Source organism: Oncorhynchus kisutch, linkage group LG5 (genome assembly GCF_002021735.2).
Source record: "Oncorhynchus kisutch isolate 150728-3 linkage group LG5, Okis_V2, whole genome shotgun sequence".
In the NCBI taxonomy this organism is placed as follows: Eukaryota; Metazoa; Chordata; class Actinopteri; order Salmoniformes; family Salmonidae; genus Oncorhynchus; species Oncorhynchus kisutch.
The window spans coordinates 18,809,146-18,833,472 of record NC_034178.2 but is presented as its reverse complement, the minus strand read 5'-3'; the positions used below and the strand labels follow the sequence as shown (position 1 = coordinate 18,833,472).

General features: G+C 40.6%; 1 protein-coding gene across 1 annotated transcript; it reads right to left on the bottom strand.

Moving 5' to 3' along the window:
- Positions 1–10,616: 10,616 nt before the first annotated feature.
- LOC116374171 (zinc finger protein 501-like) lies at positions 10,617–23,879 on the bottom strand. Its single transcript, XM_031824632.1, has 2 exons — positions 23,280–23,879; positions 10,617–14,305 (listed from the first exon to the last, which is right to left on the bottom strand). Exons 1-2 carry the CDS (start codon positions 23,605–23,607, stop codon positions 13,239–13,241), a joined length of 1,395 nt encoding a protein of 464 aa, XP_031680492.1. The 5' UTR covers positions 23,608–23,879; the 3' UTR covers positions 10,617–13,238.
- Between the last annotated feature and the right edge of the window lie 448 nt (positions 23,880–24,327).

Genomic DNA, 24,327 nt, shown 5'->3' with positions numbered 1-24,327 from the left:
CAAACACAGAAAGGGGCCTATTTTGGAGACCAAAAGTCGTCTGGCACACTGCTTAGCGTTTCAACAACATGAATAACTTATTTCTAGCCTACAATCATCGGTGTTACTACTAATGTGAAAACAAGACAAAATATGACTATTCTTGCTCATTTTAAGACAATTGTCAAATAATTTTAACATTCATTACAGACGTCAATTGTTGTATAACATCATGGCTACGCTGTTGGCATCACATTTTACAGTGGATTTCTGCCGTTGTGGGCCTTTAACCATCTGTATGACCTTGTCATTCACACAGGAGAAAGATTTGACTACCGTGGATCCTCTGGTGAGCCTCAACAACCTCATGATGCTGACAAGGCAGAGAAGTCTCTCCAGATCAGAACTCCTCAAGAAAAACCAGCAGAGACCCACAGGGAAGAGAATTCATGGCTGCTCTGACTGTGGGAAGGGATTCACCTCACCTCAGCTGTTGTAACATTGTAGTAGGAGTATTTTAATGATGTCACAATGTAGAAGCCTAAATGTTTGACACCTGTTCTATTGATTTCAACATGATATGGATATTATCCTCAGGGAAAATCCAGGCTCTGATTTGGAAGAGTACTATTTATATGACTTAACAAAAAGTGACTGACAAAAAAAGTCGTTACGCTCACCACGTTGGTGACCCACTTGAATCAAAATGCAACACTTCAAAATGTGGTGAGCTGTTTTCTACAAATTGTCCTCTAACCACATATTACTCCCAGATTCAGTGTGGTTTTTGAGCTGTTAGTTTTAACAAGATGTGCAACCTCATCTCCCTCCTCTCGCATAAATTATTTTAGCATGATATCGATGAGTTATTACAAATAAGTGTTGCGTTCCATTGTTTAGTGACCCCTAAATTTAAGTGCATCACTCCCAAATGTAGCTGACTGTCTTCCGCAGGTTGTCCTCTAACCAGTGAGGTAAAATATATCTCCCATTTCCGTGTGTTTTTTTTGTTGTGTTCGTTTCAACAGCATGTACAACCAGATTTCCCCCCTAATCGATATCATTGATTTATTGCTACTTGTCAAAACAACAGCGTTCCTGGTGCTTGTGCAGTTTATAAGGTGCTTGTTTTAAAAAATACAAGTAATATAATTATTGCAGATGTTTGTGTATATATACAGTGGGGCAAAAAAAGTATTTAGTCAGCCACCAATTGTGCAAGTTCTCCCACTTAAAAAGATGAGAGAGGCCTGTAATTTCCATCATAGGTACACTTCAACTATGACAGACAAAATGAGAAAAAAAATCCAGAAAATCAAATTGTAGGATTTTTTATGAATTTATTTGCAAATTATGGTGGAAGATGGCTGCACAGACTGCCTACTTACAAGTACACTTTATCTGTGGATTGTTCCGTTATTAATCTAAAACTATCAACCCTTTATCTTATCTACCACCATGACTATACAATTTATTATATCATCTTATAGCAATTCGAAACCGTTATGACACTCGTCTAATCTTTTACACACTATTCCCTCAATCTTCCTCAGAGATCAACCTTTTTGTAGCAAATCGTGTGTCAATGTGATGTGGTTGTGTTCATTTCTCGTTTTCAGAACGGTTTTGTGATATCAACGTAAGATCTACTAGTGTTCAACATAAACCAACATTTAGACATTTAGACTTCCATAGGAAGTTGTACAAAAGCCTATCTAAGGTACAGCAAGTGGATTTGGGAATGTCAATAGATGACAAAAGATAGGATGCACGAGATAGCCTCTCAGCTTTGGAGAAAAGCACCCTTCCTTGAAGACTTAAATCCCTCCCTAACCACAAGGATAATTTTTTGACAGGTTCAGTTACAGGGTTCAAATTAAGATCATTCACAGCCTTAAGATGATCTTTACACCGAGGTAGTTTACAGTATCTTTTTCAGCGATGTTACAATCTGCTGGATTGACAGCTCCTTTCAAAACAAACATCTCACATTTGGAAAGATTTAATACCAAACCTGAGATTTTGGGGAACTGCTTCACAATATCCAATGCTAATCTAGCTTGTGACACATTTTTCAAAAAAAGTGATGTGTCATCCGCCAGTTGGGATATCTTGATCTCTCTGGCCTGGAATGTAATGCCTTCAAATGGACTTTTATGAACTAATGAGCATAACATTTAAGATAATAACAAAAGTAAAAAAGGTGAAGTTGGACAACCTTGTCGTATTCCTTTGTAAAAGTTAAACCTTGAGGATGTTCCATGACAGGGGTTGATACAGCTATTGTCATCATTATACAGAGTTCTAACAGCATCAACAAAAAAACAACCAATTTTGTAGTCGTTATTTAGGAGTGTGATTGGACGGCAATTATCAATGTTTAAAAGATCCTTGTGTGGTTTAGGTATAAAAGTAATAACCCCTTGCTACAGAGATGCAGGTAGTTATCCCTTCTTTATAGCCTCCTTAAAGGTTTCAAATAAAAAATGGTGCTATTTCTTCAGAGAAGGTTTTGTAAAATTCAGAGATTAACTGAGCGACCCCGTACTGGATGTCCATAATGGATAAATCTTGAAAACAAGACAGATGGAATTCTTCACTAATCAGTGGTCTGATAACAACTCTCTATCCTCAGTGGTAACCCCATTAATCTGAGTGGTCTGATGACAACTCTCTATCCTCAGTGGTAACCCCATTAATCTGAGTGGTCTAATGATAACTCTCTATCCTCAGTGGTAACCCCATTAATCTGAGTGGTCTGATAACAACTCTCTATCCTCAGTGGTAACCCATTAATCTGAGTGGTCTGATAACAACTCTCTATCCTCAGTGGTAACCCCATTAATCTGAGTGGTCTGATGACAACTCTCTATCCTCAGTGGTAATCCCATTAATCTGAGTGGTCTGATAACAACTCTATATCCTCAGTGGTAATCCCATTAATCTGAGTGGTCTGATAACAACTCTCTATCCTCAGTGGTAACCCCATTAATCTGAGTGGTCTGATAACACTTCTGTATCCTCAGTGGTAACCCCATTAATCTGAGTGGTCTGATAACAACTCTCTATCCTCAGTGGTAACCCCATTAATCTGAGTGGTCTGATAACAACTCTCTATCCTCAGTGGTAACCCCATTAATCTGAGTGGTCTGTTAACAGCTCTCTATCCTCAGTGGTAACCCCATTAATCTGAGTGGTCTAATGACAACTCTCTATCCTCAGTGGTAACCCCATTAATCTGAGTGGTCTAATGACAACTCTCTATCCTCGGTGGTAACCCCATTAATCTGAGTGGTCTGATAACAACTCTCTATCCTCAGTGGTAACCCCATTAATCTGAGTGGTCTGATAACAACTCTCTATCCTCAGTGGTAACCCCATTAATCTGAGTGGTCTGATAACAACTCTCTATCCTCAGTGGTAACCCCATTAATCTGAGTGGTCTGATAACAACTCTCTATCCTCAGTGGTAACCCCATTAATCTGAGTGGTCTGATAACAACTCTCTATCCTTAGTGGTAACCCCAGTAATCTGAGTGGTCTAATGATAACTCTCTATCCTCAGTGGTAACCCCATTAATCTTACATTTCTGAAGTGTGTTGAGTTCCCCTCTCCTCTTTTCCAAATCTAAAAAGTATCTACTGTTCTTTTCACCTTTTTTCAAGCCATTGTTTCTGGATCTTATGAATGCTCGTCTAGCCTTTTCCTCATACAATGTATCTAGTTGATTCTGTAAATCGTTCAATGTAGCTTTCTCATTAAGATCAAGATGCTCAATATCTGTGATATCTGCAATCGTCTTAGAGGGTTCAGCTACCTCACATCTCCTTCTTAAAGCAAGCCGTTGTCCATAAGTAATACAAGCTGAGCGGATTTGACCTTTCAGCAGTTCTCAATATTACCCATATTCTGCATTAGATGTAGCTAAAATCCAGTAAACAGAAATTTAAATCATTATCCAATAACAATGAGTTATTTAATTTCCAATAACCACCAGAGTATTTCTTACCATCATTACTGCACATACTTACAGTCAACCATAGGACTTTATGATCCGTCAGGACTGCAGGCAAATTTTTTACCTCTACAGTGTTGGGCTCAAGACTAGAGGTTATCACCCACAAATCAATACTTGATTGTAGAGAACGATCTCTATTACTCCATGTGTATTGTTTCTCTCCAGGTTTTTTAACTCTCCATGCGTCAATTAAGTCCAGGCTTTGGCAACAATTCACCAACTTGTTCACACCAATCTTAGGCCTATGGGGCAATCTAACAGTCTCATTAGAATAAACCATATTAAAATCTCCACCAACTAAAATCTGACTGGATGGATATTTTCTCAGAAGACTTTTAAGAGTTTCTTCTATTTCTTTATTTGGAGGACTAGAACAGTAATCTGTCCATGTGACCATTACTAGCCGATGTCCATTGGTGACCATTTGAGTAAACAAAACTTTCCCTTTGAAATTGTGTGCTAAAATTGCAACCCCAGCTGAATGATTAGTCCTCCTGTGGGCCAAACAAATTACATTGCCCCACTGATTCTTCCAATAATTATAGTCCTCTTTGCATGAATGTGTTTCTTGAACGAATACAAGATCTGCGTTGCAGTCCTTACAAAACAAAACAAACATTTTCTCTTCAACAGGTTTCATATCCCCCTGGCATTGATTGACATAAACTTCAAGTCCATATCTACAGAATAGAAAGAAATACCCTATGCAATCTAAACTCTAACCTCTCTATAGAAAGTTGCTTCATATATGTATTAACAGAAGTCTTAACTTGTAAACAGTAACACCATAATTCAAAACTAGAACATTCCATTTGCAGTGGGGAAAGGAGCTACCTTGTAAACCTACTGACAGAACAAATCATCCCGGTCGTATTTATTTTCTGTTGGCGAAAAAGGCTCTGATTCCCGTGTAGTATCCACCCTTTCCTTGATTTCGGGCCTGTTGTACAAGACGCCACAATTTTGACTTTGCTGCCTCGTCTACTGCAGTCAAGTCCTCACCGAATCTAAATTCTCTCTTTCAGAAAGGCGCTTTCCTTTGCTTTCTTCCAAACTGCATCTCTCGCTGTGCGAAAAGCAAACTGGATGATGATCGAGCAGCTGACGATGGCGTCTTGCTTCATCCCAATACGAAGAGTGACATCCACAGCCATATCCAGCTAAAATAGTCAAAAAGGTTTATTCACGGGAACGTTCTGGCGTGCACAGTACAAAGCAATTCATTTTATACTGACTTCTCACGCCCACACATTCACACAACCATACACACACACATACACACAAACAGACGCACACAATGTCCTGCTGCGCACACACTGTCTGTCTCACTACCCAGCCCACAGAGATTGTCCTTGAGACGTACTCCCCGTTCTCTCTCAAATATCTAGTCAGGTCGGCACCAAGCTCAGACAGTCTGTGTTTAAAATACCATAAAGACATATTGTTTTGCCCTAATTCTGACTAGGACTACACATTTATTGATTATGATTTTAGACATTCTAATCAATTCCATACAACTATATATTTCAGGGCGGAATATTCTAATAATTTAATTAACAGATAATTCTCAACTAACACATATCCATATATCCATCGGGGAAGCCGTAGCCCCCACCTTCTTCGGTATCGCTCTGCTTCCGCTAAGCGCTCTTGCGTGTCTGCGATGGTCTTCTCCTGTGCAGTGCATTTCTGATAAGTATCAGTGTTTGCAAGTTTAACCTCTATAGGGTATGTGGGAAGCTAGCATCCCATCTGGCCAACATCCAGTGAGATTGCAGAGTGCCAAATTCAAATACAGAAATACTCATTTATAAAAATTCAGAAAACAAAACATATTTTACACAAGTTTAAAGATGAACTTCATGTGAATCCAACCACGGTGTCAGATTTTTAAAAATGCTTTACGGCAAAAGCTTCCCTTATGATTATTTGAGAACATAGCCCAGTTGACAAATTATTACAAACAGTAACCAGCCAAGCAGAAGCTTTACAAAACTCAGAAATAGAGATAAAATGTATCCCTTACCTTTGATGATCTTCATATGGTGGCACTCAGAAGACGTTCATTTACTCAATAAATGTTCCTTTTGTTCGATAAAGTCTCTTTATATCCAAAAACGTTTCGTTTGCGCGTTTTCTTCAGAAATCCACAGGCTCAAATGCAGTCAAAACAAGCAGACAAAAAAATCCAAATTGTATCCGTAAATTTCATAGAAACATGTTAAACGATGTTTATATTCAATCCTCAGGTTGTTTTTAGCCTAAATGATCTATAATATTTCAACCGGACAATAACGTCATCAGTATAAAAGGTAAACAAGAAATGTACTCTCTCGGGATTGCGCATGAAAAAGCTCTGTGACACGTCAGGGTCCACTTATTCAGACTGGTCTTACTCCCTCATTTATAAGAATACAAGCCTGAAACAATTTCTAAAGACTGTTGACATCTAGTGGAAGGCATAGGAACTGCAGACACTATTTTAACAGTTTTGGAAACGTTAGAGTGTTTTCTATCCAAATCTACCAGATTTGATGTGTTTTCGCGTATCATTTTCAGAACATGGGCTCTTTCGTTTATCTTTGCAGAGACAGCATCGATTATGTTGACCTGTAGTTCACGCAAAGACAATTATTTCTGTGTCTTTTCGGGTGTGGGACTAATGACTGGATTTTCAGAATCAACCGAATGTCTAGAATCCATTTCTTCTCCTGGGGAGTCAGGTGGCGGTCAGGTAGCGAGTGCTAGCAACTGCCTTCTCCTCCCTTTGCTCTTTCGCACATTGTTTTCTTCCATTTCTCAAAGTTTCAGATCAAATTAACTGTCAACTAAGTGTTGTTCTCTATTGTGTTTACTATAAGCCAAGTTCCGTTACATTTAAGCAAGTTTGAGAGGGATCAAATTTAAGGTATCTCGGAACAAGCTGAAATCTTGTCTGCACTTGTCCGCAGTCAATAGTGGACTAGGAATCCCTTCCAGTTTAGTACAATGGAATTGCAGTTTTAAAGTTGTGATTTTGCGTGAATATCAATTGTTAAAGTTGTTGACGGTATTCACATCTTACAGTGTCGCTTTATCAATTCCTACATTAAAAACGACATTTAAGTTCAGAAGTTCAGTAGAATGCCGTTTTAAAACCACGCTTCAGTTCAAAAACTATTTAAGGCAGGACTTAATGATATTACTCAGATCTTCTGTCTCCTCTCCTTCTTCTTCCCGCTCCTCCTACTTCAATATGACAGTTCTCTCTCCTTCATTCACTCCAAAAAAGTATAAACTTTTTCTTCCTCTTCCAACACTAACAGCCTCACCCTCTACTTCTTCGTTTACTGTGACATCTTCCTCTTCATTCTCCTCTTTCACGACAACGTTCAGCCAAATACCTTCTTTCTCCACCCAGCAGACCTCTTTAGCAGACGGTGAGTAGCTTGGCGAGCTCATGGTTGGGGTTGTTAGCCTGCTAACCTAGCTAGTTAGCGACTAGCCTAGTGATAGGCTAATTTATCAAGCCAGCTACCATTACCCGACTAAACGGAAATATGACATTAAATGGGGAAAGTAGTTAAAATACATAATTATGTTTCAAATAAAGAGGCAAATATTCACCGAAGCAGTCTGAACAGCTTGAATGTTTCCGCTGGGAAGCTACCGAGGTGGCTGACTAGATGTTGTTAAAGAAGCGTTCTGTCCACTAGATTATACGTCATGCAGATCGCTTAGCCTGAAAGACGCACATCGCCATCTGTTGACTGGAGTGGTTAACGCAGATAAATGTTTATTTTATTTCCAGACAAAAAGCGCATTTTTACATTTCTTTAATTAAATAATCATATAATAGTTAGACAACAGATTTGTAATAAATATGAATGTAAAACATTCTACCAACCCAAAAGATGTTTCTACTACAGGGAATATTAACTAATGAGGTGCGTCTTTCCACATTCTACCAACACAACAGATGTTTCTACTACAGGGAATATTAACCAATGAGGTGGGTCTTTACACATTCTAGCAACCTAACAGATGTTTCTACTATGAAGCAATGCTTTCAGGTTAATTCAAGTTTAATTCCCAAATGTCCTACACAGGTTTGGTCATTATCAGGTATTGAAGCGTTGAAAGATGATGCACAACAATGGTTTCTTCCAGGAAACCACGACTCCAATAACCACCGCGGTCGAAATAACTGTAAAGTACGTCACCATCGAAACGACTACCACTACAATCGACCTGTTCGCAATACATGGGTATTGGAATCTAACATCATTGCTGTGCCAGTAAGCTATGTTTACATGGGTATTGGGATCTGACCTCATTGATCTGTCAGTAAGCTATGTTTACATGGGTATTGAGATCTGACCTCATTGATCTGTCAGTAAGCTATGTTTACATAGGTATTGGGATCTGACCTCATTGATCTGTCAGTAAGCTATGTTTACATGAGATCTTACCTCATTGATCAGTCAGTAAGCTATGTTTACATGGGTATTGGGATCTCAGCTATAGTATAATCCAGCAAAGCAGTCCTACTAGTTCTGCAGTAATAAGGCAGGCTAGTGGGACACAGCCCAGCTAGCAGTAATAAGACAGCTGTCTCTGCGTAACAGGGAATTCCTGTCCGTCGGCTTCCTGTATAGGTCTGTGCTAAAGCCACTCCCCTCCCTCTTAATCAAAATGTCCAGATAACTTGTTTCATGCGCATGAAAGGTGAGGGTAAATGTCAGATGTTCACTGATTGTATTGGTGAAGGAGTGGAATTGATGAAGTTCCTCTGCTGTCCCCTGGAATAGAAGGAACACGTCATCAATGAAGCCTTTTCCAGAGCCTGATGAGGTGCTAGAATGGATTGTTAGGGCTGACAATCACATTCTTCTCAAACAACCCCACATACAGATTGGCATAATTAGATGCTATTTTTAAACTACAATGACCATAATGACCTGCGCACCTACTTGTCTGTGTTTCTTTTACACCTGCTATGTGAAAGAGACAGAATAATGCACAATGGTCAAGGCTATCTGGAATCCTTGGGATATCCCTACCCTAAACCCTAACCTGAACCCTTTTAAAAGTCAACTTCAATGGGCTAGGGACGTTCCAAGGATGTATCTCTACCTGAAAATATATGATCTAAGTTATTGATAGTTGGTATTCAGCAGTCATAAACCCTTATTTACTTTAATGAACTACTAAAATAGTGATTTTGTCAGACAGCATAGACAGCAGCTCTACACTTTATTGACTGACTGATCCATCCATTCATCCTTCCATCCCTCCTCAGTCTTCCTCTCCTCTGAAGACCCAGTGAGGGTGGAGCTCAGTCAGAGAGCTGTTGAGGGACTGGTTAGGAAGAACACTTCTACAGCCAGAGAGGTGAGAGGTAAAAAATGGTTAGATAGTAAATATTTATGTCCCCTTTTTATTTTTATTTAACCAGGTAGGCCAGTTGAGAACAAGTTCTCATTTAGTTCTCAGTGTGACACAAACAACGACACAGTTACACATAAACAAACGTACAGTCAATAACACAAAAGAAAAATCGAAAAATCTATGTAGTGTGTGCAAATGTAGAAGATTAGGGAGGTAAGGCAATAAATCGGCCCTAGAGGCGAAAGTAATTACAACTTAGCATTAATACAAGAGTGATAGATGTGCAGATGATGACGTGCAAGTAGAGATACTGGGGTGCAAAAGAGCAAGAGGGTAAGTAATAACATGGGGATGAGGTAGCCGGGTGCTATTTACAGATTGGTTGTGTACAGGTACAGGGGTTCATCACGTAAACAAAAGGGAATATGTTCCATCATCTCTTTTTATTTACATTAGTGCAAATTGTCCACTGATATTGGTGTAAATTCTCACCCCTTCTGGCTGTATGAAAGTTAATTTCCCCTCAGGCACACACATTTGTTCTTTGATATTATTTTTAAAATTTTATTTAACCTTTATTTAACTAGGCAAGTCAGTAAAGAACAAATTCATATTTTCAATGACAGCCTAGGAACAGTGGATTAACTGCCTGTTCAGAGGCAGAATGAAATATTTGTACCTTGTCAACTCGGGGGTTTGAACTTGCAACCTTCCGGTTTCTAGTCCAACGCTCTAACCACTAGGTCGTTTGTGTCAAATGTACTTTTCCCCACTCATTCACCCCATCTCTTTACATTGCTTATGAATATTCGGTGGCCAGACACAAATTCCGAACACAATGCCCATCCTGCTAGATCTGAACCTAATGCAGCTTGAAGTGATCAGATGACAGAAGTCACATTTAGGTGCCAGGGGTAACTGAGGCCATAGATGCTCCATATCCATTACTTTGAATGTTTTATATAATATGACTAAATGTGTTTCTGTGTTGCAGGGGCAGTCAAGAAATGGAACAGCAAGGCCACAGAACATGACATAAGCAGAGCTGTGGGAGATTACCTCAAGTCCCTGGTAGAGCCAGGGGTGGTGTTTACCACTCCACCACGCTTGAAAAGTGGGATTGATCTGCTTGATCCATTTGTTTGTTTCAATGATCAGAAGTTGAATCCTTTGACATGGGATTGATACTGATTTTCATACTAAGAGGGACCAGGAGTCTGTTGATTGGTCAGTCATTGGGTTCATTTGTTGAAATCAAATCAAGGTTTATTTATACAGCACATGTCAGACATGGATGCAACACAATGGCATCACAGGAAAAAACTATGAAAATAAACAGAATTATCTGTACACAAACATAACAGGATAAAAGAACCAGATTAACAACTGAAAGACTAATGAACATTCTAAGGAAATGCCATTGATTAAAATACTAATTGGATGCAATATCCAACCCAAAATATAAGCTTGTTTTTTAGGAGGGGTTCTGAATGGGGGTGTCCACTGAAAGTTGACTAGTAACAACTGGGACATAAAAGGCACCCACCATGAGACCCACTAAATCTGCCAAAGAAGAGGAAAACAAAACAAAAAACCACACCACACTAAACCAAACTTAAAGACAGGAAGCAAACCAAAATGGTGGAGCAACTAAAGGTGTTGACTCTCCACATCTATCAAGACAACTGGAGTACTGGGCCAGACACTCTAAAATATAACCTGGATCAGCTCAGGTGAAACACCGTCCCACTAACGAGATGGACAAGTCAGCACAGGTGTAACACATACTGACTAATGAGGTGACACCAATCAGTGCGCCCTACATGCTAACGCGCTATACGTGCTAAAGTACACCCCTTTGTTAAAACCTTTTTGGGAAAGGGGGCAGCGTTTTCACTTTTGGATGAATAGCGTGCCCAGAGTGAACTGCCTCCTACTCTGTCCCAGATGCTAATATATGCATATTATTATTAGTATTGGATAGAAAACACTCCGAAGTTTCTAAAACTGTTTGAATGATGTCTGTGAATGTAACAGAACTCATATGGCAGGCGAAAACCTGAGAAAATCCAACCAGGAAGTGGGAAATCTGAGGTTTGTAGTTTTTCAAAACTTGGTCTACCAAATACACAGTGGGATATGGATACAGTTGCACTTCCTAAGGCTTCCACTAGATGTCAACCGTCTTTAGAAACTTGAATGAGGATTCTACTATAAAGGAGGGGCTCATGAGAGCTGTTTGAGTCAGTGGTCTGGCAGAGTGCCTTGGTCTCATGACGCGCGCTCCCGACACGAGTTAGCTCTCGTTCCATGGCTTTTCTACAGACATAGGAATCCTCCGTTTGGAAGCTTATTGATGATTTATGTTAAAAACATCCTAAAGATTGATTCCATACATCGTTTGATATGTTTCTATGACCTGTAATGGAACGTTTCGAGTTTTTGTGCTCACACCTCATGAAGATGGATTGCTGGGCTGAACACGCTAACAACAAGTGGCTATTTGGACATAAATGATGGACTTTATGGAACAAATCAGTCATTTATTGTCAAACTGGGATTCCTGGGAGTGCCTTCTGATGAAGATCATCAAAGGTAAGTGAATATTTCAAACTTCTTTTGACTCCAAAATGGCGGATATTTTTCTGGCTGGATTGGGCTCTGAGCGCCGTTCTCAGATTATGCTTTTTCCGTAAAGTTTTAAAAAAAATCTGACACAGTGGTTGCATTAAGGAGAAGTCTATCTTCAATTCTGTGAATAACACTTGTATCTTTTATCAATGTTTATTATGAGCATTTCTGCATCACCGGATGTTTTGGAATCAAAACATTACTGCACGTAACATGCCAATGTAAAGAGATTTTTGGATATAAATATGCACATTATCGAACAAAAGATACATGTATTGTGTAACATGATGTCCTATGAGTGTCATCTGATGAAGATCATCAAAGGTAAGTGATTAATTTGATCTATATTTCTGCTTTTTGTGACTCCTACCTTTGGCTGGAAAAATGGCTGTGTTTTTTTGACTTGGCTATGACCTAACATAATCATATGGTGTGCTTTCGCTGTAAAGCATTTTTGAAATCGGACAAGATGGGTAGATTAACAAGATGTTTATCTTTCATTTGCTGCATTGGACTTGTTAATGTGTGAAAGTGACATACTTGTAAAACATATTTTAGAATTTCGCAAGCTGCCTTTTCGGCGGAATGTTGTCGAGGGGTAGCGCCCTAGAAAGGTTAATATGTATTGGCAATAATTCATTTAATGATGAGGCATGGAATAATAAAACATGTATCTTTTGTCAGGCTGAATGTTTGAAATGTAAGGTGACTTGAGGCATGCTACTTCAGTAGTGGAATAAAGACAATTAGCACAGTTTTAACGTGTTCAAATCAATAACCAATATGCAGAAACAGTTTGGATATATTGAAAACCTAAACATTTTGAAGTGTTGCATTTTGATTCAAGTGGGTCACCAACGTGTTAAGTATAACACAACTCTTTTTTTGTTAGTCACTTTTGTTATATTACATAAATAGTAGTCTTTCAATTCAGAGCCTGGATTTTTGCCCTGAGGCTAATATCCATATAATGCTGAAATCAATAGAACAGGGGGCAAACGATTAGGGTTCTACATTGTGACATCATTAAAACACTCCTACTACAATGTTAAAACATTCTGCATTGTGTCATTATTTCATTGATATCACGAAACAACTCCTTCATGCATTTTCTGATGTTTAATTAGAGATCTTTTATCAGTGTCTCTCTTCCCACATTGATTATAGTTAAGAGATGTCTCTCCTGTGTGTAAAGTAAGCTGGCTAGATGTAGTAAATCTCTTCCCACATTGACAACAGTTATAAGTTATGAAGTTTCTCTCCTGTGTGTGTTCTCTGGTGCACTGTCAGAGAGCCAGATGCAGTAAAACTCTTCCCACAATGATCACAGCTATAAGATTTCTCTCCTGTGTGTATTCTCTGGTGTAAAGTCAGAGAGCCAGATGTAGTAAAACTCTTCCCACATTGATCACAGCTATAAGGTTTCTCTCCTGTGTGTATTCTCTGGTGTAAAGTCAGAGCGCCAGATGTAGTAAAACTCTTCCCACATTGATCACAGCTATAAGGTTTCTCTCCTGTGTGTATTCTCTGGTGCACTGTCAGATTGCCAGATTGCCCAAAACTCTTCCCACATTGACCACAGCTATAAGATTTCTCTCCTGTGTGTATTCTCTGGTGCACTGTCAGAGAGACAGATGTGGTAAACCTCTTCCCACATTGATCACAGCTATAAGGTTTATCTCCTGTGTGTATTCTCTGGTGCACTGTCAGATTGCCAGATTGACCAAAACTCTTCCCACATTGACCACAGCTATAAGGTTTCTCTCCTGTGTGTATTCTCTGGTGTAAAGTCAGAGAGACAGATGTTGTAAAACTCTTCTCACATTGATCACAGCAATAAGATTTATCTCCTGTGTGTATTCTCTGATGTGATATCAGGCCGGTTGACTGAGTAAACTTCTTCCCACATTGACCACAGCTATAAGGTTTCTCTCCTGTGTGTATTCTCTGGTGTAAAGTCAGAGTGCTAGATGTAGTAAAACTCTTCCCACATTGATCACAGCTATAAGGTTTATCTCCTGTGTGTATTCTCTGGTGTGATATCAGGCCTGTTGACTGAGTAAACCTCTTTCCACATTGACCACAGCTATAAGGTTTCTCTCCTGTGTGGATTCTCTGATGAATTTTAATGCCTGATGAGGAGGTGAATCTCTTCCCACAGTCAGAGCAGCAGTGAGGTCTCTTCCCTGTGGATCTCTGCAGGTGTTTATTGAGGTGTTCTGATCTGGAGAGACTCATCTCTGCCTCGTCAGCATCATGAGGTTGTTGAGGCTCCCCAGAGGATCCACGATAGTCTAGTATCTCTCCTGTGTGAACAACAAAGTCAGACAGCTGGTTCAAGGCCCACAGCAGTGGAAATCCACTGTAAAAGGTGATGACAACAGCGTAGCCATGATGTTGTACAACAATTGACACCTGTTATGAATGTTAAAATTATTTGACAATTGTCTTAAAATGAACAAGAATAGTCATATTTTAGTAGTAACATCGATGATTGTAGGCTAGAAATAAGATATTCATGATATTGAAACTCTAAGCAGTGTGCCAGATGACTTTTGGTCTCCAATATAGGCCCCTTTCTGTGTTTACTAAAATTGCGGCACGAGGGCGATGCACATGCAATTTGGTTGTAGAAACTCCTCCCCACTAATGAGGAAACCGATAGTTATGGATGTACTATATCTGATTAGAGCAAAAATGGCAAAGATGTTAGTTTTCACAATGTATTCAGAATGTGAATGGGGGAAAACTCAGGAAGTAACCTCCATTTCCAGGAAGCTTATGAGTGCATTTCAAACTACTTTGGATTATAGTTGTAAGGCTCGCTTGAATGTCCTGCTTAAAATAATGTTTGCTACAGTATTAAGAACCGGGTTAATGACAGTATCCAATTGGGTGTTGTCAAAAAAGTTATGATTTTTTAAATGTATTTTTAATTAAATTTAGTTTTTCACCTTTATTTAACGAGGTAGGCCAGTTGAGAACAAGTTCTCATATACAACTGTGACCTGGCCAAGATAAATCAAAGTAGTGCGACAAAAAAACAGAGTTACACTTGGAATAAACAAACGTACAGTCAATAATACAATAGAAAAATCGATATACAGAGTGTGCAAAGTAAGGAGTAAGGAGGCACTGCAATAAATAGGCCATAGTAGCGAATGAATTACAAATTTGGAAATTAACACTGGAGTGATAGATGTGCAGATGATGATGTGCAAGTAGAAATACTGGTATGCAAAAGAGCAAAAAAAGTAAATAAAAAAAATGGGGATGAGGTAGCTAGTTGGATGGGCTATTAACAGATGGGCTGTGTACAGCTGCAGCGAGCGGTAAGCTGCTCAGATAGCTGATGCTTAAAGTTAGTGAGGGAGATAAGTCTCCAACTTCAGCGATTTTTGCAATTCGTTCCAGTCATTGGTAGCAGAGAACTGCGGCCAAAGAAGGTGGTGGCTTTGGGGATGACCAGTGAGATATACCTCCTGGAGCGTGTGCTATGGGTGGGTGTTGCTATGGTGACCAGTGAGCTGAGTTAAGGCGGCCAAGCAAAGACTTATAGATGACCTGGTGCCAGTGGGTTTGGCCGACGAGAGCATACAGTTCGCAGTGGTGGGTGGTATGAGTGACAAAACGGATGGCACTGTGATAGACTGCATTCAGTTTGCTGAGTAGAGAGTTGGAGGCTATTTTGTAAATGATATCGCCGAAGTCAAGAATCGGTAGGATAGTCAGTTTTACGAGGGTATGTTTGGCAGCGTGAGTGAAGGAGGCTTTGTTGCGAAATAGGAAGCCGATTCTAGATTTAATTTTGGATTGGAGATGCTTAATATGATTCTGTAAGGAGAGTGTACGGTCTAACCAGACACCTAGGTATTTGTAGTTGTCCACATATTCTAAGTCAGAATGGTCCAGAGTAGTGATGCTAGTCGGGCGGGCCGGTGCGGGCAGCGATCGGTTGAAGAGCATGCATTTAGTTTTACTAGCGTTTAAGAGCAGTTGGAGGCCACAGAAGGAGTGTTGTATGGCATTGAATCTCGTTTGGGGGTTTGTTAACACAGTGTCCAAAGAAGGGCCAGATGTATACAGAATGGTGTCATCTGCGTAGAGGTGGATCAAGGAATCACCTGCAGCAAGAGCGACATCGATGATATATACAGAGAAAAGAGTCGGCCCGAGAATTGAACCCTGTGGTACCCCCATAGAGACTGCCAGAGGTCTGGACAACAGGCCAGGTTGATGAAGACGGCTGCACAGTAGTGTCTTTTATCGATGGCGGTTATATCGTTTAGTACCTTGAGCGTGGAAGAGGTGCACCCATGACCAGCTCGGAAACCGGATTGCACAACGGAGAAGGTACGGTTGGATTCTAAATGGTAAGTGATCTGTTTGTTAACTTGGCTTTCAAAGACTTTAGAAAGGCAGGACAGGATGGAAAAAGGTCTGTAACAGTTTGGTATAGAGTGTCACCCCCTTTGAAGAGGGGGATGACTGCGGAAGCTTTCCAATCTTTAGGAATCTCGGACGATACGAAAGAGAGGTTGAACAGACTAGTCAACTCCACGATAATCGAGAATTTTTTTATCGGTGGTGACAGTTTCCTAGCCTCAGTGCATTGGGCAGCTGGGAGGAGGTGCTCTTATTCTCCATGGACTTTACAGTGTCCCAAAACTTTTTGGAGTTAGAGCTACAGGAAGGCAAATCTCTGTTTAAAAAAGCTAACCGTTGCTTTCCTAACTGACTGTGTGTATTGGGTCCTGACTTCTCTGAAAAGTTGAATATCGCAGGGACTATTCGACGCTAGTGCAGTACACCACAGGATGTTTTTGTGCTGGTCGAGGGCAGTCAGGTCTGGAGTGAACCAAGGGAAATATCTGTTCTTAGTTCTACATTTTTTGAAAGGGGCATGCTTATTTAAGATGGTGAGGAAATTACTTTTAAAGAACAACCAGGCATCCTCTGCTGACGGGATGAGGTCAATATCCTTCCAGGATACCCGGGCCAGGTTGATTAGAAAGGCCTGCTCGCAGAAGTGTTTTAGGGAGCGTATGACAGTGATGAGGGGTGGTCGTTTGACCACGAACCCATAACGGATGCATACAATGAGGCAGTGATTCCTAAGATCCTGATTGAAAACAGCAGAGGTGTATTTGGAGGGCAAGTTGGTCAGGATAATATCTATGAGGGTGCCCATGTTTACGGATTTAGGGTTGTACCTGGTGGGTTCCTTGATAATTTGTGTGAGATTGAGGGCATCTAGCTTGGATTGTAGGATGGCCGGGGTATTAAGCATATGCCAGTTAGGTCACCTAACAGAACGAACATTGAAGATAGATGGAGGGCAATCGAGTCACATATGATGTCATGGGCACAGCTGGGAGCTGAGGGGGGTCTGTAACAGGTGGCAATAGTGAGAGACATTTCTGGAGAAATTAATTTAAACAAACTTAGGGAGGAGGCTTCTGATGTTAACATGCATGAAACCAAGGCTTTTACGGTTACAGAAGTCAACAAATGAGAGCGCCTGGGGACACACAGAGCCTGGGATAACATCTACATCACCCGAGGAACAGAGGAGTAGGATGAGTGTACGGTTAAAGGCTAACTGGTCGTCTAGTGCGTTGCGGACAGAGAATTAAAGGAGCAGATTTCTTGGCGTGGTAGGATAGATTCAATGCATAATGTACAGACAGGGGTATGGTAGGGTGTGGGTAGTGGAGGTAAACCTAGGCATTGAGTGATAAGAGAGGTTGCATCTCTGGAGGCACTTGTTATGATAGGAGAGGTCATCGCATGTGTGGGAGGTGGGACAAAAGAGCTCTCTGAGGCATGTTGAGTGGGACTAGGGGCTCTGCAGTAAAATAAAACAATGATAACTACCCTAAACAGTATACAAGGCATATTTACATTAGAGAGAGACAAAGTGAGGCATAAAGCAATCACAGGTGTTGATTGGGAGAGCAAGCTAAGACAACAATGGGTAAGACAACAACAACGGTAAAATGGTGATGAATGGGCAGAGAGGGTCAGTTAACTTCACACAGGGCCTGAGTTCGAGGCTGGGGCCGACAGATAAACAAAATAAACAAAATTGAGTACCGTGATTAATGAACAGTCCAGCAGGCATCAGCTTTGTAGCTAAGTGATCATAGGGTCCAGTGAACAGCAATATATGAACCAGGGAAGCCGTTAGGTAGTCATTACTATGCTAGCTGGGAGATGAGCCTGGCTTAAGGCTAACTGGTGCTAGCGTCGGGACAAGGGCATCACCGACGATTATTTACGTTTTAGGGTACCTGAGATTGGTTTAGGAACGTGGTTTGAAATGTTTGGACCAAGTTTACAGGTAACTTATTAGATACTTTGTAGGCATGTTGGGCAAGTTGCAACCGGTGTATTTCTGAATCAAAAGCGCCAAATAAATTGACATGTTTGGGACATGAAGAAGGACATTATCGAACAAAAGGACCATTTGTGATGTTTCGGGACATTTTGAAGTGCCAACAGAAGAAGAACTTCAAAAGGCATTAATTATATCGCTATTTCTGACTTTTGTGTTGCACCTGCCTGGTTGAAAAAGCATTTTCATGTGTTTGTATGCGGGCGCTGTCCTCAGATAATCGCATGGTGTGCTTTCACTGTAAAGCCTTTTTGATATCTGACACTTTGGCTGGATTAACAAGAAGTTAAGCTTTATTTTGATGTATAACATATTTTCAAGAATGTTAAATATTTGAATTTAGTATTTTTGAATTTCGCGCTCTGCAATTTCACCGGATGTTGGCCAGGTGGGACGGTAGCGTCCCACATACACTAAGTTGACTGCCTTTAACTTCTCTAGGGTATGTAAACTTCTGACCCACTGGAATTGTGAAACAGTGAAACAGTGAATAAGTGAAATAATCTGTCTGTAAACAATTGTTGGAAAAATTACTTGTGTCATGCACAAAGTAGATGTTCTAACCGACTTGCCAAAACTATAGTTTGTTAACAAGAAATTTGTGGAGTGGTTGAAAAACGAGTTTTAATGACTCCAACCTAAGTGTATGTAAACTTCCGACTTCAACTGTATGAAACAGGGAAGCCGTTAGGTAGTCGTTACTATGCTAGCCAAGATGCGCCTGGCTCGAGGCTAACTGGTGCTAGCATCGGGACAAGGGCATCACCGACGTCCGGCAAAGGCCGGTTGAGGGCATATCGGACGGAATTACGGCAGCAGACCAGACGTGATGGATCGGCGGGGCTCCGTGTTGACAAAGGGTCCAAGCCAATTGGCAAAAGAGGTATTGTAGCTGGAGTAATTTTGTTTGCTAGCTGAGAAATGCACCTGACTCGAGGCTAACTGGTACTAGCTTCGGGACAAGGGCGTTAGCCACTATAGCCAATCCGGTGCGTCCGATGCAAAGGTCCAGAGCTTATGGCAGGAATCCGGTGATGTAGTGGCTTCTAGTCGTCTAAGTGAAGAGTCTGGGAGGCATCAGCTGTGTAGCCAAGTGATCATAGGGTCCACTGAGCAGGCCGGGAGATGGCTCAAGGCTAGCTTCGGGACTGGGCCACTCGGTAGCAGCTAGCTAGGTGCGATTATCCAGTGTAATGGTCCAGAGCTTACGGCAGGAATACAGTGAAGTAGTGGAGAAATACAACCCAATATGCTCAGGGTTGATATCGCGCTGTGTAGAATAGAGGTCGACCGATTAAATCGGAATGGCCGATTTAATTGGGGCCGATTTCAAGTTTTCATTACAATCGGTGATCGGCATTTTTGGACACAGATTGTGGACGATTAGATTGCACTCCACGAGGAGACTGCATGGCAGGCTGACTACCTGTTATGTGAATGCATCAAGGAGCCAATGTAAGGTGCTAGCTAGCATTAAACTTATCTTATAAAAAAACAATCAAGCTTAACATAATCACTAGTTAACTACACATGATATTACTAGTTTATATAGCTTGTCCTGCGTTGCATATAATCGATGCGGTGCCTGTTAATTTATCATTGAATCACAGCCTACTTCGCCAAACTGGTGATTTAACAAAAGCGATTAGTGAAAAAAGCACTGTCAATTGCACCAATGTGTACCTAACGATAAACATCAACGCCTTTCTTAAAATCAATACACAAGTATATATTTTTAAACCTGCATATTTAGTTAGCATTGTCTGCTAACATGAATTTATTTTAACTAGGAGAATTGTGCCACTTCTCTTGCATTCTGTGCAACAGAGTCAGGGTATATGCAGCAGTTTGGGCCGCCTGGCTTGTTGCGAACAGCCAACTTTAACAAAAGCGCATTTGTGAAAAAAATACAATGGTTGCACGAATGTACCTAACCATAAACATCCATGCCTTTCTTAAAATCAATACACAGAAGGATATTTTTTTAACCTGCATATTTAGTTAAAAGAAATTCATGTTAGCAGGCAATATTAACTAGGCAAATTGTGTTACTTCTCTTGCGTTCATTGCACGCAGAGTCAGGGTATATGCAACAGTTTGGGCTGACTGGCTCGTTGCGAACTAATATGCTTTACATAATTATGACATAACATTGAAGGTTTTGCAATGTTATGATCTTCGCTTATATTGATCAGAGTTACCTTGTCCTATGGATATCTACACAGTTATCAAAATGGCAAGGTGGTGTAAACCTACACGAAACATAGACCTTATTTTAAGTGAATCTAAAAAATATCCTATGGAATAAATGAATGAAGGAACCACTTTTCAAATTTTGCTAGGTGTCATGGGGATTATGACTCACACTTTGGTAGTCAATTCTTACCATGCCAACTATTAAAATAGGATTTCCTGCATATATAAATTAGTTTTTGTTTTCAACATTCAACACAGGTAACTTAAACTCGATTTTTATTATTCAAACAGTTGCAAGTATTTGTCTCCTAAGCAGACTCTTCAGTATCGTTGTCACTTCAGAGCTGTGTGTGTGTGTTTTACAGGTGGCAGAGAAAAGCAGAGCACCAATGTGGGACTATTACATGGAATTGGCACCAGGGAAAGCAAGGTGTCTTATTTGTAAAAAATAAATAAAAATGTAAGCATGGGGTCAGCAACGGCTAAATCAAAAAATACCACGAACCTGAGGAATAACCTTAAGAACACAGACCCAAAAGCCTATAAGGAAGCAATGATGAAAAAAACAAACGCATTCTTCACAAGGAAAAAGTGATACAGACACGTCACAGACTACAATCTTACAACTTTTTAATAAACAAGCAAAATGGCAGGACAAAGACCAGAGGGCCAAGAAGATGGATTGCCACTGACAAACACCCATTCACAGTGGTGTCTGATGCACTACAGAGTCCCTGATGAGCCTTACTGGACATTTCATTGACAATGTCTGGACAAGAAAGCAGGTTGTGCTGAATGTCAAGAGTATGACTGGATCACACACAGGAAACTACATCAGAGAGATGTTTTTGACCATGTTGGAATACTGGGAAATCCACACAGAACGTGTAGTGCTGGTCCTCAGGGACAGTGGGGCAAACATGGTGAAAGATATGAGACCGGCAGAGCTTCCAGACTTCAGCTGCAGTGCACACACCCTACAGCTTGTAATCAATGATGGACTATCCAGTCAGAGCTGTGCTAGACATTATTGCCATGTTGAAGAGCTGTGCAACTCATTTTGGCCACTCTGTACTGGCCAAACAGAGGCTGAGGGCCATTCAGGAAGAGCTTGGCCTTCCCAAACACAGCATCATCCAAACAGTTCAAACTCACTGGAACTCAACACTACACATGTTGCAAAGGATGTTTGAACAGAGGCATGCACTGAGTGTGTATGCAGGTGAATACAGACACATCAGCAGTTTGTCTGCTGCACAGTGGGACATTGTCTCTAACCTAATTGAGACTCTGGCACCTATGGAGAAGGTGACACTGGAGATGAGCCACTACAACTCTACTGCAGCATGAAGCATCCCCAGTGTGCCGGTGCCGAATCTGATGCTACAGCAGGAGAGTTCTTCTACTCAAGGAATCAAAACTTTACGGAAGACCATGTTGGACAGTCTGACAAGGAGGTTCTCCAAGGCCGAGGAGACAAAGTGCCTGGTGCTGGAACTGTCCTGGATCCACTTTACAAGAGCTATGCCTTCAGCTCAGGGACAGCACTAGAGAAAGCAAAAGAGTGGCTGAAGGAGGAGTCTGACCTACTAAGGAAACCAAATCCCAGAGCCACAGCAGATGGGACGAGTGAAGAGGAGGACCCAGATGCTGGCGCAAAAAGGCAAAGAGTCCAGGTAGATCAGCCACCCAGCCTCTACGCTAGAATACTTGGAAGCCAAGAGAGCAGGGCGGAAGTCCAGTGTAGTTTTGAAATTGAGTTTGAGCGTTACCTCACAGAGCCTGTCATTGACAGAAAGAGCAGCTTGCTTTTGGAGTGATGGGAGCAGAATGAGGATGACTTCAATCATTCGCTCCACTGGCAAAGACGTTTCTTTGTCCCTCACCTTCTTAGGTCCCAAGCGAGAGAGTGTTCAGTAAGGGGTGGTCATTTATGATAAACGGAGGAGCTGACTGACAGGGGAGCATGCAGACAAGCTCTGCTTTCTGCACTACAACATAAAACTTCTGAACTGGGAATATTGAAGACCCATGAAAGCTGGTGGTTCCTTTTAACATATGTTCTCATGTTATTTGAGACTAAAATGATTTTATATATGGATTATATTAAGTTAAAATAAGTGTTCATTGTTCATTCAGCATTGTTGCAATTGTCATTATTACAAAAATGTGTGTGTATATAAATATATATAAAAATATATATAAATCGTCTTATTAACCGGTATCGCCTTTTTTTGGTACTCCAATAATCGGTATCGGCATTGAAAAATCATAATCGGTCGACCTCTAGTAGAAACAATAACAAAGCGTACTCCCTGCCCGTTTCGGTAAAAGGCTGAGGGATGGGGCTGGAGAAATGCAACCATCCATGACATCAACATTATAGCTTTAACCATGTTTTGAGGATATACAGTGTTTGTTTATATTTACTGACAAACATTGGAGTAAAACAAAAAGCTGCTCCTTTAAGACTACATATTGGGACAATCTAATAAGAGATATTGAGGACTACAGTATTTCAGACATTGTCATTGGATGCATTTGATGAATTGTTAACGTTTTGTTGATGGTCCACTCTTGATGTTCTACACGTTACAGTGTAGCTTCGGCCATTCCTACAGAACAACATTCAAGTGTAGAACCCCTTTACTGCATATTGGTTCAACGACTGCAGAGACGGTACTTACTGGTGTTAAACAGATCTCCAACCTCCTCTTCTTCCTCCAATGTGACAGTCATCTCCCCCTTCTCTTTCACGCCATAAACTGCATCATCCTCCTCTTTCGCTTCCTCCTCTTCTTTTACTGTAACATCCTCCTCCTCTTTCACTCTGAACGCGTCTTCCTCTTCTTTCACTGAAACGTCTTTCTCTTCTTCTTTCACGGTAACAGCCTCACCCTCTACTTCTTTTTGTATTGTACCATCCTTCTCTTCCTCCTCCTCTTTGACGAGAGCTTCTTTCTCCGTCCAGCAGACCTCTTCTTTATCAGGAGGAGAGTAGCTTAGTGAACTCATGGTCGGGGATGTTAGCTAGCTAGCATTAGCGACTAGCTTAGTTCTAAGATAATTTAGCAAACCAGCTAGCTGACAAACAACGTAAACATATAATTAAATGGGCCAACAAGTACATACGACAGAAGTGTGTTTAATACACAGCGACTAATATACACCAAAAACAGTGTAAAGAGCGTGAATGTTGTAGCTATGTTTGCTAGAAAGCTACTGAGGTGTCTGACTAGCTGTTGTTGTTGAAGGAGCGTCCCGTCCACTAGATTATACGTCACACTGGCAGCGTCGCCTGAACCTAAAACACGCACATCGCCATCTGCTGACTGGAGTGGGCAACGCAGTTGAGGAACCAAAATGTACATTTTTAAATATTATATTAACTCTTTCAAAGAGAAGCATGTGTTGATTGTTTTAAATTCTCACTCATTAAAAACGAATCAAACTTTACACTCACTACATATTTTCTTTGAACCATACGTCTGACATGGATCATTTTTCAACTCTTCCAATTTTTCATGACTTTGTCAATCAACTTGTTCTTAATAAATATAAATCATGGTTTAGTGTTTCTGTATCAATATGGACTATTAACAAATTCAACAAATTAAAATCCTTTGGAGTCATGTTGACTGTTTATTTCATATCAAAATCACATTTTATTGGTCACTTACACGTGTTTAGCAGATGTTATTGCGGGTGTAATGAAATGCTAGTTATATCTAACAA

Coding starts and splice junctions, on each gene's coding strand:
- LOC116374171 (XM_031824632.1), bottom strand. CDS start 23,607: ATGAGTTCACTAAGCTACTCTCCTCCTGATAAAGAAGAGGTCTGCTGG. Junction 14,306..23,279: donor TGGAGATCTGTTTAACACCA/GTAAGTACCGTC, acceptor TTGTTCACACAG/GAGAGATACTAGACTATCGT.